Raw genomic sequence first — 12,816 nt, forward strand, 5'->3', positions numbered from 1 at the left:
ATGGCTTTTTGCTCTTGCGCTTTTGATGCATCTACCGAGCCTCTAATGGTTCATGTCATGCGCCTTTGATGACTTGTTTTCCTTGAGCTTGTGGAGGCTTAATTCCTGAAGTCAGTGACTTCTTTATACTTGAGCTGAAAGTGTTCGCCGAGGTTCATTGGGAAGATCATGGACATTGACACCCAAAAACAATACACCAATTTCTTAAGATAAAGTGCTTTGTTGGTATGGTCTAATCTTCAATCAGACAGTCATATTGTTCGCTCTAACTATAGTATGCGAAGGCTCACCTCCCTATCTACTTTAGATTTCTTTTAAGATCAGGGTTCATTGTTTTGATTTAAGTGTTTTTTTTCTCAACAATCACTTTACATGCTTTGATCATATCTGTTCTTTTTTTATATAATATATAGAATTACTCGTAACCCCTCATTAACCCATAAATAGGAGGATAACGTGCTTCAACGTATTCGAATATGCACATGCCAATTAAGCTAAGACTCAGTATGGTTTTGGATGGGCAGTACGGTACGTTTAGCTTTTTTTTTTGTCTCACGCTACAATATTGTTATATCATCTAATCTCATCGCCATTGTTATTTTTACACTAACTGCAAATAAACACACCGTTCATCCAAATTCACACTCAATCGACTAGATTTAAGTTTTTTATATTTTAATGTGAGCTTTGTTTTTTTTGGTTATTTTTAAGGGAAGGGGAATTTTAGGTCACCATGCAACCATTCCTCTTTATAATGGAACCTTTATTTTAAAAAAAATGATTTACTTGTAATTTTGTCTATTAAAAATCACTGTCCATCGGTAGCATTTATTTAAAGATTGTGGAATTTGGTGAGATCCAACTCAATCTAAGGATTGGTATTAAGTTTTAGAAAAGCAACACATAATAATAACCATAGTGGATGCCAAGTTTTTTTTTTTTTTTTCTAGAAATGTGGATGACTTGCTACTCTTTCAACAGGTTAACGTTTTTTTTTTTAAATCAAGCATGTGGTCATATCAACGTGGGCCTCATGAATTACATTTGTATATTTACCTGTTCAATTGGATTAAACGATCATCTGATTAATTGTATAGTTCTATTGGTCCGATCAATGTCCAATGTATAATTCATTAAATTGGATCGATAATCATATAATTGGTGTCATAATCATTCAATAACATTAGTAGTTAGAGGAGTGTATAATTGATCAATACTGTAAATCGATCAAAATACTTTAAAATTAAAATCAATGATCCAAAGTTTTGATATGTTTCACTATATGATAATGAATTCCAAATATCTGTACTTAATGTTATGTTTACGTGGATAAATTTAATTGGATCAATGGTTGTACAATTAATTATACAATTTATCCAATTAAATCAATGATTGTACCGTCAATGTTGCAAATTATTTGATTACACTAATAATTAGAGGAATATACAATTGATCAATACTCTTCAAATTACTTATACACCACAATGTTAGTACATTCACATATAGACCCGATTCAACTGGTTCGGTGTCATAAACATTCAATTATGTTTGTAGTTAGAGGAATGCATAATTGATAAATACTCTTACACCGATAAGATATTTAAAATTAAACACTTGGTGGTCCAATATTTTGATATATTTCACTATTTGGTATTGAATTCCAAACATGATTTATATTTACATGGATCGATTCAATTAGATCAACGATCGTATGATTAATTATACAATTTATTCAATTGAAACTATTATATTGTACAATTAATGTCGTAATTTATTTAATTACACTCATAATTAGAGGTATATAGAATTTATCAATACTTTTAAAATACTTATACACTACAATGTTATTACCTTCGTACGTAGATTCATTCAATTAGATTAATGATTGTACAAGTAATGTCATAGCTCATTCAACTACGTTAGAAATTAGAGAAATTTAAAAGTGATCATTACATTTCAAATTATCTGTACACCACAATGATGGTACATTTGACCCGATTCAATTGGTTCAATATCGTAATCATTCAATTAAGTTAGTAGTTAGAGGAATGGATGATTGGTAAGTGCTCTCAAATTGATCATATATTTGAAATTAAACATCAATGGTCCAAAGTTTTGATATATTTCACCATACGATCTTGAACCCAAACATATATAGTACTAATGTTATGTTTACATGGATTGATTCAATTGGATAAATGATTGTACAATTAATTATACAAATTATTCAATTAGATCAGTACGATTAAGGTCACAGTTCATTCTATTTCGCTAGCAATTAGACGAATGTACACAGTAACAACTTTTTTACTAATATGAGAACTTAAAAAAAAAAATCTAAACTTATTTTTGTAAATCATAATAATTTATTGTTTTTAGTAGACCTGTCCATGGGCCGGGCCGGAAAAAAAATTCCGGCCCACCTATTAGGCCCGGGCCCGGCTCGGCCTAGCCCGATTTTTAATAAACACAAAAAAATATTTTAAAAATAAAAAAAATATTTTTAAATTAAAATTAAAAAATTAAAAGTATATATTTATTATATTCGGGCCGGGCCGGGCCGGGCTTGGGCCAAAAAAGTTGAGCCCGAGCCCGTCCCATTTTTTTAAACGAGCCTCATTTTTTTGCCCAAGCCCATATTTCGGGCTTATATTTTTATCCGAACCCTCCCATATTTCGGCCGGGCCGGGCCGCCCGTCCCATGCTTCTAGATATATATTATTATTGCTTAGAAAACCCGTTCATTCTTAGTTAATGACTTTTTAAACTAAAACTTGAGAATTATATTCTTACCCCCTTACTTACCATTGCGTTAATTTTAACTTATATGTCAAATTGTGAAGTAATAACAATTACATGCGTGTGCATATATATATATATATATAAGCAAAAAATATAGCATGAAAGAACTGTTTTTTAAAGTAGCACGAAACAATTATCACTGATAACAATTAAATTTAATCAAATATATAAAAAAATATCAAAATAAAATTGAATTAACATATATAACTTATAAAATTTTAAAAGTCAATCCACATAACACGATATGTTTAAGGGCCAGTTCTTCATTGTTTAAAAAAAACACTTATGACACCAAAACCACTTTTGGAAGAAAAGCTGTACAGAACAAGCTGCTTTTGGCTGAAATTTTTAGCTTTTCAGAAATGTTTTTAAAAAACACTCCTGAAAAAGAGAAGCTAAAAATTTTAGCTTTTCCTCTCCCAAAAACACTTTTGGTGCTTAATTACAAATGTGTTAAAATCATTAATTAAAAATAAAAAATATTTTTAAAATAATAATTACAAATATTTAATGGTTATATTTAAATATTTAAAATATAGTTTATATATTCTAATTAAATTTTATAAATAATTAATATTTATTGCTTAAAAATATTTAAAATTTATATTTCATATATTAAAATATTAACAACAATTTATAATAATTTTTTTATATTCTTACTAAAATATAATAATATTAACTAATTTAAATATTATTTAAATGCATATTTGTTACTTGATAATAATATGTCTAAAATGGACATTTTATTTCTCAAAAATACTTTTTGACAGCAATGCTAAACACTCAAATTTTAAATCAAACTTTTCAAAAGCACTTATTAATAAGAATTTTGAGAGTATTCCCTCAAACTTTTCTCTCAAGTGTTCTTGCTTTTGTTCATCTTTCAAGGCTCGTTCTTACTTCATTATTCTGCTGTTCTTAGCGAAAATCTTAAGGAAATTCTATTGAATCCTTTATTGTTGTGAGTTAAGTTGACTTGGGCGTTTTGCTGTTGAATCCTTTTTCTTTGCAAGTTAGGCTGACTTAGGCGTTTTAAGCAGAGAAACTGCCTAAGGCCGCACGGATCGCGTGGGAAAGCTCTAAGTCCGTGACAGTTTCTTAAAAGCACTTTTCAAAAGCAATGAAAAACTGGTCTTAAATAACATTCACTTTCATACTACTTTTGTAAATATAAATGAAATTTAATAAAAAATAAAATAAATTAAAGACAATGATAAAATTTAAATATTTTTAAAACCAATAAAGGATCATAATATCAACATCTAAGTAGAGAAAGATTTAATCATAAACTTTTAAATAAAAAAGATTTTAAAAGAAACTATTCTAAAATGAAAACATTTAAGCATTTATTGAATGGTTTGATCTTTTGTTAATTATATTTTATATTTAATATATATGAAATACCTTTCTTTTACTTGTTATTTAGTGGCATGATTAATAGTTGAGTGGAGTTGTTAATATTAAAAAAATGTAAATTTGAGTAGATTAAAGTGTATTATCTTTTTATTTATGGGTTAATGAGAGATATAATTAATTTTAATTATTATCTAAAATAAATAAATATAATCAGAAACTATTCTCATAATAAAATTGTTAAAAAAAACCCAGCCGTCGTGTAAGAAAGACCAGCGAATTAAAATCTTACGTGGCAATTTCTGTTTCGTCCAAAAGGGTGTAACAAATTGGACCCATACACGATCCCACCTCACACGATACATGAGCCCACAATCGGCGGATTCCCTCAATCCATATATATACTGAATTAAAGAGTCGGCTTGTATTTTTTCTTACTTTTCTTTTCTCTTCAAATGACAGAGCTTTTCTTTTAAGCTCTCCTTCTCTCAATTGTTATATGGCATCTCAAGCCAGTCTCCTCCTTCAAAAGCAGCTCAAAGGTAACTTATAATTCTTCATTTTTAATGATTTTGAATATGAATTTCGAAGGATTGTATTCGATTTTGAATCGTGTTCTGATTGATCGGGTTTTTTTTTTTTGCAGATCTTTGTAAGAATCCGGTTGATGGTTTCTCAGCCGGATTGGTTGATGAGAACAATATCTTTGAATGGAGTGTTACGATTATTGGACCACCCGATACTCTTTAGTAAGTATATGTATAAATTTCTGAAATTAATCTTTTATTTATGGATTTCTTTGATTGGGTTTTGTTTGTTGATATTGGATGACGGATTGTGGTTATGATTTATGCTTATTAGCACTTTGCCTTTTGAAGAATTAGTTCAATTTAGCTGAATTTTGATTGATGCTAGAGTTGATTTTAAGATGTTTTGTTGAATTCGAAGGGAAATTTGGGTTCCAAGTTTGAGGTGATTGTGCGGTTTGGAATATTTGATTTTTGAGTTTTTACCTCGTTTTGCAGATTGACATTAGGTTAGTTTTATCGAATTGGTTTTATAGCATTGATAAGGGTACAAATTGTTTGTTTTCAGCATTTATAGGGAATGGCAATGGATATGGGTAGCTTTTATCATTGTAAATATACATCAGCAACTTTCCTCACTAGGACTGGGTTTTCAATTATTGATTTAATCATGGTGAATAGTATCTTAGCTTATAATTGGAGGTTTGCTGGTTTTGGCAAGTATATATTGTTCTTTTGCTTTTTGGAATTTGCAACAATAGTAGCTTATGGTCTTTTATGTGTCTTTACCCTGGTTTTGCTTTCTCTCCAATTTATTGTTTTTGTTCTTGAGTCATATACTCGTATTGACAATGAATTGAGCTGTGTAGGAACTTTTTTAGCAGTCATGACTGAAAATTTGTTTGTTAATCTCTCTTCTGGTGTTATGTCTTGTAACTTTAGGATTTTTACTTGTTAGTGTTCTCTAAAATAAATTGTCTAATTTCAGTGAAGGGGGATTTTTTAATGCCATCATGAGCTTTCCACCTAATTATCCAAACAGCCCTCCAGCGGTGAAATTTACGTCAGAGATTTGGCATCCTAATGGTATACCTTTGTAACTTTAGCTTCTTATGTGCCTTTACGTATGCGCAAGAATTAATTTTGGTTTTACATGTTATCCAGTTTATGCTGATGGGCGTGTTTGCATATCAATTCTTCATCCTCCGGGTGATGATCCAAATGGTTATGAGCTTGCAAGTGAGCGCTGGACGCCAGTACATACAGTATGTTTAAGAAATCTCAATTACTTGTGAATTGTACTTTTCTTATGCCCACTCAAGTGTTTTTAACGTTACAAATACTGTAGATTTAAGGTTTTCTCAAATTTAACTACTTGATTGGAAGCAAGTAGTTATTTAATCAGACAAGAAGGAATATTGTAAAGCACTATCATTTGTTCATATTCCAAGGAAATCACAAGAGATATACATGTAAATAGAAACAAAAATTGTATACGAATCTACATGTGAAGTAATTTTTCACTCCGAAACAACAATTTGAAGGGGCAAGTTAAATGAGATGGTAGAAGATCAATTGTGACTACATTGGTTTTTCCTGGTGATTAGCATCTAAATATGTGAAGTTAATTTGTCATTGAGTAAATGTGAATAATGATCAAGAAAGAGCATCTTAAGGAAAGGAGTCTACTTGAGAAAGGTATCAATTGAATTTATGATGGCGTAGATTTTAAATGGATTGATCAACTGTATATAGCTAGCTTCAATCTGACCCTAAACTTGATGAGATGTTGGAAAAAAAAAAAAACAAACTCATTTAGATTACCTTGATTCAGATGAAGGCTTGGTTTAGTTGATAAACAATTAAAAGTCTCTAGTTATAAAGTTTAGTCTTATCTTCTTATTTCTTATTGATTTAAAATTTATAAAAGATCAAAGATATTTTTTCCCTAATGCTTATGGCTTCTTTTTGTGGTCATCAATTCTAAATTCTTACTATGTGCCAGGTCGAAAGTATTGTGTTGAGTATCATTTCAATGCTTTCCAGCCCTAATGATGAATCTCCCGCAAATGTTGAAGCTGCAGTAAGTAATCGTCGTTTGTCTCTTTCTACCTTCATTATGGGTATTTGATTTCATCAGTGTTTGATGCAAACATCCATGACATATGCTAATGTTGTGAACCTAAAACTTCTATCACGGACTCTAGTGTAACCGAAATTTCTATAAAACCCTTATTGGATCAAACTTGTATAGGGATCAATTTTTTATAGTGAGAATGGATGAAAATTTTAATAGAAAGAGCTAGTTTGCTTTTTGATCTAACGTATTTTTAGTAGAGGGTGCAAAATGCAATATGGCTCTTACCTCTATCATAGTATTTCTTATGTTTTTTTACTAATGATTCCAAAGTTGCTGTTTGACATTGGTTTGTTACTATCATCTATGTAATCCTTTCCTGTTTCTTATGATCGAACATCTTTTCATACATTTGCAGAAGGAATGGAGAGAGAGGAAAGATGAATTCAGGAGGAAGGTCAGCCGCTGCGTTAGACGGTCACAAGAAATGTTATGATCGGTTTGCTAGCGTGGTGCTTCGGCTCTACATGCATAACCGAAGTAAGTGCCTTAATTTATTAAGGGAAAGATGTGGTTCATACATCTCAAGTATCCTTGTAGAATACCATTTGAAAGTTCTCACCTTTTCCTTTTTACTTATATTGCCCTTCCTTTTGATAATTGTAACAAGTCTCAAATGTTTTATGTATTCAAAAGCTTTTTGCTTATTATTGACAATTTGTGTTCCATTAGATCCATCCATTGGTCTTTATTAGTAGCTGCATTTAGATCAAACCGGTCCCTTTATTATAAAATTTCATTTAAATATGGAGTTAGTGTATCAAATAATGTTATTTTTAGGGAAAAACACTAATAATTAATATACTTTTCATTTTCAAGAATTTAAATAAGAAATCAAAGTTAATTTTATAATTTTATAAATACGTGTCATTAATAGTGAGCAAAATTCAATTCGATTCGAAAAATCGGAAAAGTTTGAATTTTGAATTATTCAAATCGAATTAATCGAATCAATTCGAATTTTTTTTTAAATTTTGAGTTCAAATCGAGTTAAATTTTTAAATTTGAATAACTCGTATAATTTGAATAAATAAATATCAAACCATTTTATTTCTCTTTTCCCCAACTTTCCTAACTCTTTTACTTTCTCCCAACAACTTTTATTTCCCCCCAAACCCCCCAAAATTTTTACTTCCCTCCAAATCCCTCAAACATTTTTTCTTTTTGTTTTCCCCTAAAACTTTTACTTCTCCCAACCCTAATTTTTTTTTCCAAATTTATGTCTACTATTTATATTATTAAATTTAATTTTATATTTTGTATTATTTATATAATTGAATTGTTTAATCATGTTGAATTTTATCAATTTCTATTAAAATTGAATTATTAATGATGTCATAAAATATTCGTGTTAAAATTTTCTATTGATATCAATTTCACATTTTATCTTTAAAATTATTTTTATTAAAAATTATATTTTTACATTTAATATATTTTTAATTTTAAAATACATAGTGACAAAAATCGAAGATAATTGAAGCAACTAAGCAAGCTTACAATGACTTAAATTCATTTTTAGTTTAACTCGAACAAATATATTCGATTTGAATTTCATCTCAATCAACATGATTCGAGAAAATTTAAATCGACTTAAGATAATAAAGTAATATTCATAAACTTGATAAACTCAAAATATTTTTATTCGATTTGCTCAAATGTTGACCCTTACGGGCAATTGTATTTTCATGATTTAAAATATAATTTTGTTTACGCGAACTGAGAAAAGATGAAATTAGAATCAAGCCCGCCCTAATTTGAAATTCTTAAAAACATTCAAAAAAGCATAATCCATGCATCGATATTACACTCTTGAAGAGCCGTCGATGAGAACTGCATCAACGGTAAAGATACACTCATCTGGCTTTCACGGGGATCAATACTTTCAGCCGTCGATAAAAGTTTAATCGCACGACTTACATTATCCCCCGCCAAAATATTCAAAATCCCTCTTAGACCCTCCAAATCCTTTTATATAAATAATCCCGCAATTCCATTAACCTTCACAAAACAACCCAGCTTCTCACTCTTCACCTTGAAAAAGTTAATTTTCCCAGAACATAAAAAACTTTCCAGCAAAATGTCAGGAAGAGGAAAAGGAGGTAAAGGACTCGGAAAAGGAGGAGCCAAGAGGCATCGTAAGGTCTTAAGGGATAACATCCAAGGTATTACTAAGCCGGCCATCCGTCGTTTGGCTCGTCGTGGAGGAGTTAAGAGAATCAGTGGCTTGATCTATGAAGAAACCAGAGGAGTATTGAAGATTTTCTTGGAGAACGTCATTCGCGATGCAGTGACTTACACTGAGCACGCCAGAAGGAAGACCGTGACGGCCATGGATGTTGTTTATGCTTTGAAACGGCAAGGCCGTACTCTCTATGGATTTGGAGGTTAAGTTTTCGGTTTCTTGTTCGTGTTATATTGTACTATGTAATCTTTGATTATCATCAATGGATTCCGTTCAGAAAAATCTCTGTTCTCTTTGAGTCTTTTTCGGCGAATTGTTCTTTAACGTCGAAGTGAAACCACCATTCGAAAGAAAGTTAGTGCTAAATTCACTTTCATAGAACCTATTAATTTCAGTACTGACTAAATAGGTTCATTTTCAAAAAAAAACAGAGCAATTTAATTTTTATTAAATTTGAAAGTGATTTGTTAAAGGCAATTAATTATGTTATTAATGATATCTCGTGAATTGCATATAATTTTGATTAGGATAATATTAATTAGGTAATTCTTAATATAATGAGTAAATCTTATATGTTAAATTAGGATTAAATTGATAAAATATATAATCATTGTATATTAAATTAAAAGCAATTTTATAAAATATGTTATATTACAGAGACAATTTTGATATTATACCATTGAAAATGTGTTTAATTGAGGAAAATATTAAGCTCGGGATTAGTTGTCTTGAATTATACATTTTTAAATTAATACGTATTATATAATTACAAAAATTATAAATTTTACACATATTTAGTTGTGAAAATTGAAATTATAGAGGTAACTTTATAATGTTATTTTCTATAATCGAGTTATGATAAAAAGTTAATAACTTTTTTTATGAATAAGTATATTATTTTTATAATATATTGTATGAACATATAAATAAGTTAGGTTCATATTTTTGGTCATAAATTTTATAAATAAATATATTATAACACTTTTATAACATGTTTTTGTAATAAATAATTGAATATAACTTTATAATTTTTTAAGATTTAAATAATATAATTTTTAGTTATAACTTTACAAAATATAAAAATAATTGTTAAAATCTAATATTTTAGAATTTATAATATAAGAAAATTTTATTATAATCATCTCAAATACTCATATATGTTCATGGCTATATATAATTTTTATAACTTATATGAAAATAAACATTAAAATTAGATTTGGGTGTAATTACTTTCAATTCTTACTAACCCTAAAAATTAAAGAGTGTAATTGAGGTATTTCAATTATAGCCAATTCTGTAGGATCCATCAGTTACAGTGGTTACCAAATATGCTATTCTTATGTAATTACAAGCAATTACATTCTAGGAGAGTAGCTAGGGGGCTGGCAGGGGCCCCGACTCACCTAAAGTGAAAGATTTTCTATTTAGGCTCCGTTTGTTTTACTGAAAATGGTTTCCGAAAAATAATTTCTGAAAAATGACTTACTTTTCTGGAAAATCTAATATTTTCTGGTGTTTGGATGAATCTGTGTAAAATATTTTCTTTTGTTTTACAGGTTCTTTAAAAATATTTCATAAAAGTCTTTTTCAATTAAACAAACATACATTTGAGATTTTTTTTTATTTTTTCATTGTTTAATTGAGTTTATTTTATATCTATAGTTTTATATTTTACATTGCTTTTACATATATTAAAAATATTTTGTTAAATTTAAGTTCATTGCAACAATCATTTTTATTTAAATGACTACTAATGAGCATTTTATTTAAAATGCGACATTAACAAAATTGACAAAAAAAAAATCAACAATGTCAATAGTTGGACTTGATTTTCAAATCTAGAAAGTAGAGAGACTAAATTCTTTAAAATAAAAGTACAAAACTAAATTGCAAATTTGTGAAGAGTATATAGACTTATGACATATTTTAACATTTATACTACAAAACATTTATTATTAATATACTTATAATTATAATAAATATTTAGTATTAAAAATTAATATTGATATTTTCAATAATATGTGAATAATATTATTTAAAATTATTATTTTTAAAATTTACTATTAAAATAAAATTTAAATATTAAATAATTTATTAAAAATAATAAATTATATTAATTATATGACTAAATATAAATAATTAAATACGTATATTTAATAATATTAAAAAATATAATATTTTATATTAATATTTTAAATATTTTTTAAAAATAAAAATAAAATTTATTATCAGTATAATAATATTAAACTTGATTTAAGTTAATTTTTATATAAAAGTAAAATTATCTATTAAGGAGCTTTTTTCCGGAAAATGACTTACGCTTTTCAAAAGGGTAAGTCATTTTACAATGAAAAAGGCTTATTTTCCGTTGACCTGTAAGTCATTTTCCGTTGACCAAGCTGTTTTCTGTGAAACAAACACAGGAAAATGCAGAAAATATTTTCCGTAAAACCTTTTACATGTAAACAAACGGACCCTTAGTCTCTTTAAAAAAATTAAATTAGTAAATTTAAAAGTACACATTCACAGCTTAAAAAAGATAAAAATTTTGATTTAATCATTTAAACATTGTAAAAATATAAGCTATTAAAATGATAAAATTATATTTTACTATAATAAAATTATAATTAAATTTCGATCCGGTAAAAAAAAATTGTCAATTGTTGGTTGTTATATCCAAAATCCAATTAGTAGATATATTTTCAAATAGTACCTAATAGTAATAGCTCCAATAAACATATTTGCAACTTGTCAAAATGCGTATTAAAAAAGATTGTTAGAATCTCTAGAAGCCCATAATCTCTCTGCCGTCAGTGCATCTTTGCTGGTTTTATAATTTTGGTTGTTTACAATAAATTATCTTAAAAACAATGATTGATTAAATTAAAGTTTGGATAACCTTGAACTTTTAAATTGTGAATTATTTGGGTTATTTGGATAACATTTATTTATTTAATAAAATTATCATTTTAATTTAGTGTATAATTTTGGTTTATGTTCTGAATATGGAATTTTTAAATCTAATTTAAAAATTAATTAAGTTTACAAATTATTGGTGCTCGGCATTATAATTTATTATAATCCATTATTAGGCTTTTTTTAGTTGAACTCCTATGTCAATTATATGTATTTTCTTGGAAAGGATTTTTATTTTTTTCTTGTTATAATTGTATTAATTGTGTAAATATTTTATAATATTTAAATTTATATTGAATAATTATCTATACAAAAGTAATTGATGGATTTAATATAATAAACAAAATGGAAGTATATGGTAAAAATTAAATTATTATATGCATAGATAAATGGATTATGATTGAAATATATCCAGTGGCGAGCTAGCATGTTAATTTTAAGGACTACTAACAATCGATTAAAAAAACAGTATTTTGACATAACAATCGTTTTAGTTTCCAATTTTGATTTCAAATATAATTATCAACATTGTTAAATTTTTGTTGTCAATTTTAAGCCCGTTAAAACTCTTTTTTTTTAATTTACATTGTTGATAAGTGGGTAATTTTTTATTTTAAAATGTCATTCCAACAATTTTAACAATGTTAACAAATAAAACGGAATTTTGAAGTCCGAAATGTATAGAGATCAAATTCTTGAAAAAGAAATACAAACAATAAATCTAAAAATTGTGAAGAGTATAGAAACTTATAACATATTTTAACCCAATAATAGATTAGTCCTCACATGCTATTTGAGTTTCGACTCAAAATTATAGAGTCGAACTTGAGATTAAGTAACTCAAGCAATCAATAGAACCGAATTTAAGTACCGTAATACCTGATTCGAAAAGCTTATCA

The 12,816-nt window shown here is 27.7% G+C and overlaps 2 protein-coding genes across 2 annotated transcripts; both read left to right on the forward strand.

The window, feature by feature from the left end:
• Nucleotides 1-4,541: 4,541 nt before the first annotated feature.
• Nucleotides 4,542-7,496, forward strand: LOC105781928 (ubiquitin-conjugating enzyme E2 7). Its single transcript, XM_012606450.2, has 6 exons — nt 4,542-4,697; nt 4,802-4,904; nt 5,671-5,768; nt 5,847-5,947; nt 6,688-6,765; nt 7,178-7,496. The coding sequence occupies exons 1-6, from the start codon at nt 4,655-4,657 to the stop codon at nt 7,253-7,255; spliced, it is 501 nt and encodes a 166-aa protein (XP_012461904.1). The 5' UTR covers nt 4,542-4,654; the 3' UTR covers nt 7,256-7,496.
• A 1,308-nt stretch (nt 7,497-8,804) lies between these two features.
• On the forward strand, nt 8,805-9,283 carry LOC105781930 (histone H4). The gene has a single exon (XM_012606453.2). It carries the CDS (start codon nt 8,897-8,899, stop codon nt 9,206-9,208), a length of 312 nt encoding a protein of 103 aa, XP_012461907.1. The 5' UTR covers nt 8,805-8,896; the 3' UTR covers nt 9,209-9,283.
• The last annotated feature ends 3,533 nt before the right edge of the window (nt 9,284-12,816 follow it).

This window comes from Gossypium raimondii, chromosome 13 (assembly GCF_025698545.1).
Source record: "Gossypium raimondii isolate GPD5lz chromosome 13, ASM2569854v1, whole genome shotgun sequence".
Lineage (NCBI taxonomy): Eukaryota > Viridiplantae > Streptophyta > Magnoliopsida > Malvales > Malvaceae > Gossypium > Gossypium raimondii.

What these genes read in the sequence shown, in the direction of transcription:
- LOC105781930 (XM_012606453.2), top strand. Translation starts at nt 8,897, where the DNA reads ATGTCAGGAAGAGGAAAAGGAGGTAAAGGACTCGGAAAAGGAGGAGCC.
- LOC105781928 (XM_012606450.2), top strand. Translation starts at nt 4,655, where the DNA reads ATGGCATCTCAAGCCAGTCTCCTCCTTCAAAAGCAGCTCAAAG. An exon ending in GGACCACCCGATACTCTTTA is followed by an intron (nt 4,905 to 5,670) that starts GTAAGTATATGT and finishes GTCTAATTTCAG; the next exon opens with TGAAGGGGGATTTTTTAATG. An exon ending in CCGCAAATGTTGAAGCTGCA is followed by an intron (nt 6,766 to 7,177) that starts GTAAGTAATCGT and finishes ATACATTTGCAG; the next exon opens with AAGGAATGGAGAGAGAGGAA.